Source organism: Octopus bimaculoides, chromosome 23 (assembly GCF_001194135.2).
Source record: "Octopus bimaculoides isolate UCB-OBI-ISO-001 chromosome 23, ASM119413v2, whole genome shotgun sequence".
Taxonomy (NCBI): Eukaryota; Metazoa; Mollusca; class Cephalopoda; order Octopoda; family Octopodidae; genus Octopus; species Octopus bimaculoides.
Genome location: NC_069003.1, coordinates 25,712,737 through 25,714,613, shown reverse-complemented (window position 1 = coordinate 25,714,613; position 1,877 = coordinate 25,712,737). Strand labels below are relative to the sequence as shown.

General features: G+C 40.4%; 1 protein-coding gene across 1 annotated transcript in view; it reads right to left on the bottom strand.

Annotated features, from left to right (window-relative positions):
* The window catches only part of LOC106877261 (repetitive organellar protein), a 58,282-nt gene that overhangs the window by 33,136 nt on the left and 23,269 nt on the right, over window positions 1-1,877 (bottom strand). Inside the window, exon 11 of the mRNA XM_052975948.1 lies at window positions 61-1,039. Coding sequence (XP_052831908.1) covers window positions 61-1,039 — 979 coding nt within the window. The remainder of the gene's footprint in view (window positions 1-60; window positions 1,040-1,877) is intronic.

The following is a 1,877-nucleotide window of genomic DNA, read 5'->3' as shown; positions in this document are numbered from 1 at the left end:
TATATATATATATATATATATATATATATATATATGCCAGACATAATGACAAAATCTTACCTTGTCAAAAATTCGCTGGAGATGAATGTTGTCTACATTGTGTAGTTGTTCCATGCAACAAAGCTGTATAATCACTTTCTTCTCGTCTCCGTCGCTTAGCTCCTGACGCTGTTGTTGAGATTGCTGTTGCTGTTGTTGTGGTTGTGGTTCTCTTGAAGGGATATCAGGGCTTCCATCAACCACGTCGTCTTCGCAGGATTTCGAGTCGTTTGCCTTATAATCGTCATATATAGTCTTGCTGTTTCTTCTCTGAATGGCCAGATTTTCACTGGCCCCACTATTGCTGTCGTCGTCGTCGTCGTCGTCCACGTCATCGCCGTCGTTCTCGTCGTCGTTCTCGTCGTTGTTCCTGTCGTTGTCGATGATGTCTTCATTCTCTTTCGTTCCACTGTTCCGAGTATTCTTTGTGCAGTAATGGTGTGGGACACACTCTAAAGTAACTTCCTGAATATCATCCGGCAAAGTGGACATGGCTCTGGAACCTGTCGAATCAGTGGCAGTGGGTATACTGGCGTCTTCGTCTTTATCTTTGTTGAAGGAAACATTTTTTGGAAATGAACTTGGACATGGAGGAGGATTATCAACACTAGACGAAACAGAACAAGTGGCGAAAGTAATTTCACTACTACCACCGCCGACACCACCACTACCACTACTAATACTACTACAACTACTAACAGTATTAACAGTGGCAACTGCAACATCAGTAAGTGTTGCGGAACCAGTGGAGTGGGCTACAGAGATGGTGGTAAATGAGTTAGAACTAGTTTCACTGAAACCCTCAGAGACAGGACTGGGAGCGTTGTCCAGGGCAAGGGGTAGGCTGACTGCAGTCCGAGCTAATTCCACAGGGTTAGTGTCGGGCGACTCCTGGCGCACAGGCCAACCGAGTTTCTTCCATTGCTCTCGTTCGTTGTTGAAACATCTTTCTAGCTCACGAATCTTCCTTTGTAAATCTTCCATATATTCAGAACGTAACCTACAACAATAATAGAACCAAGATTACACTAGGGTGGAGGTAGAGGAAAGGTTTGAGGGAGAGAGTAGGGGGAAAGAGGAGGAGGAGAGCATTTGATATAGAGAGGGGTGCGGGGCAGAAGAGAGAGAGAGAGAGACGAAGAAATGGGAAAATAGATACAGAGGCTGGGGCAGAGAGGAGAAGAAATAGACAGACAACAGGATAGAGAGTGAGGAAAATAATAGACAGACAGACAGACAGACAGACAGACAGATAGACAGATAGATAGATAGATAGATAGATAGATAGATAGATAGATAGATAGATAGATAGATAGATAGATAAGTGACAGAAGGTGTTTAAAAGGGAAAAGAGAAAAAGAATAAGAAAATGTTGGGAAATAGAATGCAAAAGGAAATAGATTGAATTGGAAAGCAGAAATAAAAGCTGCATTGAAACTTTCATTGTTTAATCTGAAATAACTGATTATCACATCCGTCTCAACATATCGAGAGAAAGCAGCACGAGGCTACATATTTAAATAGGAACAATTGTGTAACCAGACGCAAAGTCATTTACATAATGGTACAAGCTAAACCACCCGATGAAAATTATTAGAGACAAGGCAAATTTATGTTATGAATAAATATATACAGCCATGTATGTATGTATCTGTGTGTGTATCTGTGTGTATCTGTGTGTATACATGAATAGATTTCTATATACATAGATACACACACACAAACACGCATATATATATATATATATATATATATATATATATATATGTAAATGCGTGTATGTATGCGTGTGTGTAGATGTGCTTATATGATGTCAAGGAAAGAAAAAAAGAAGGGGA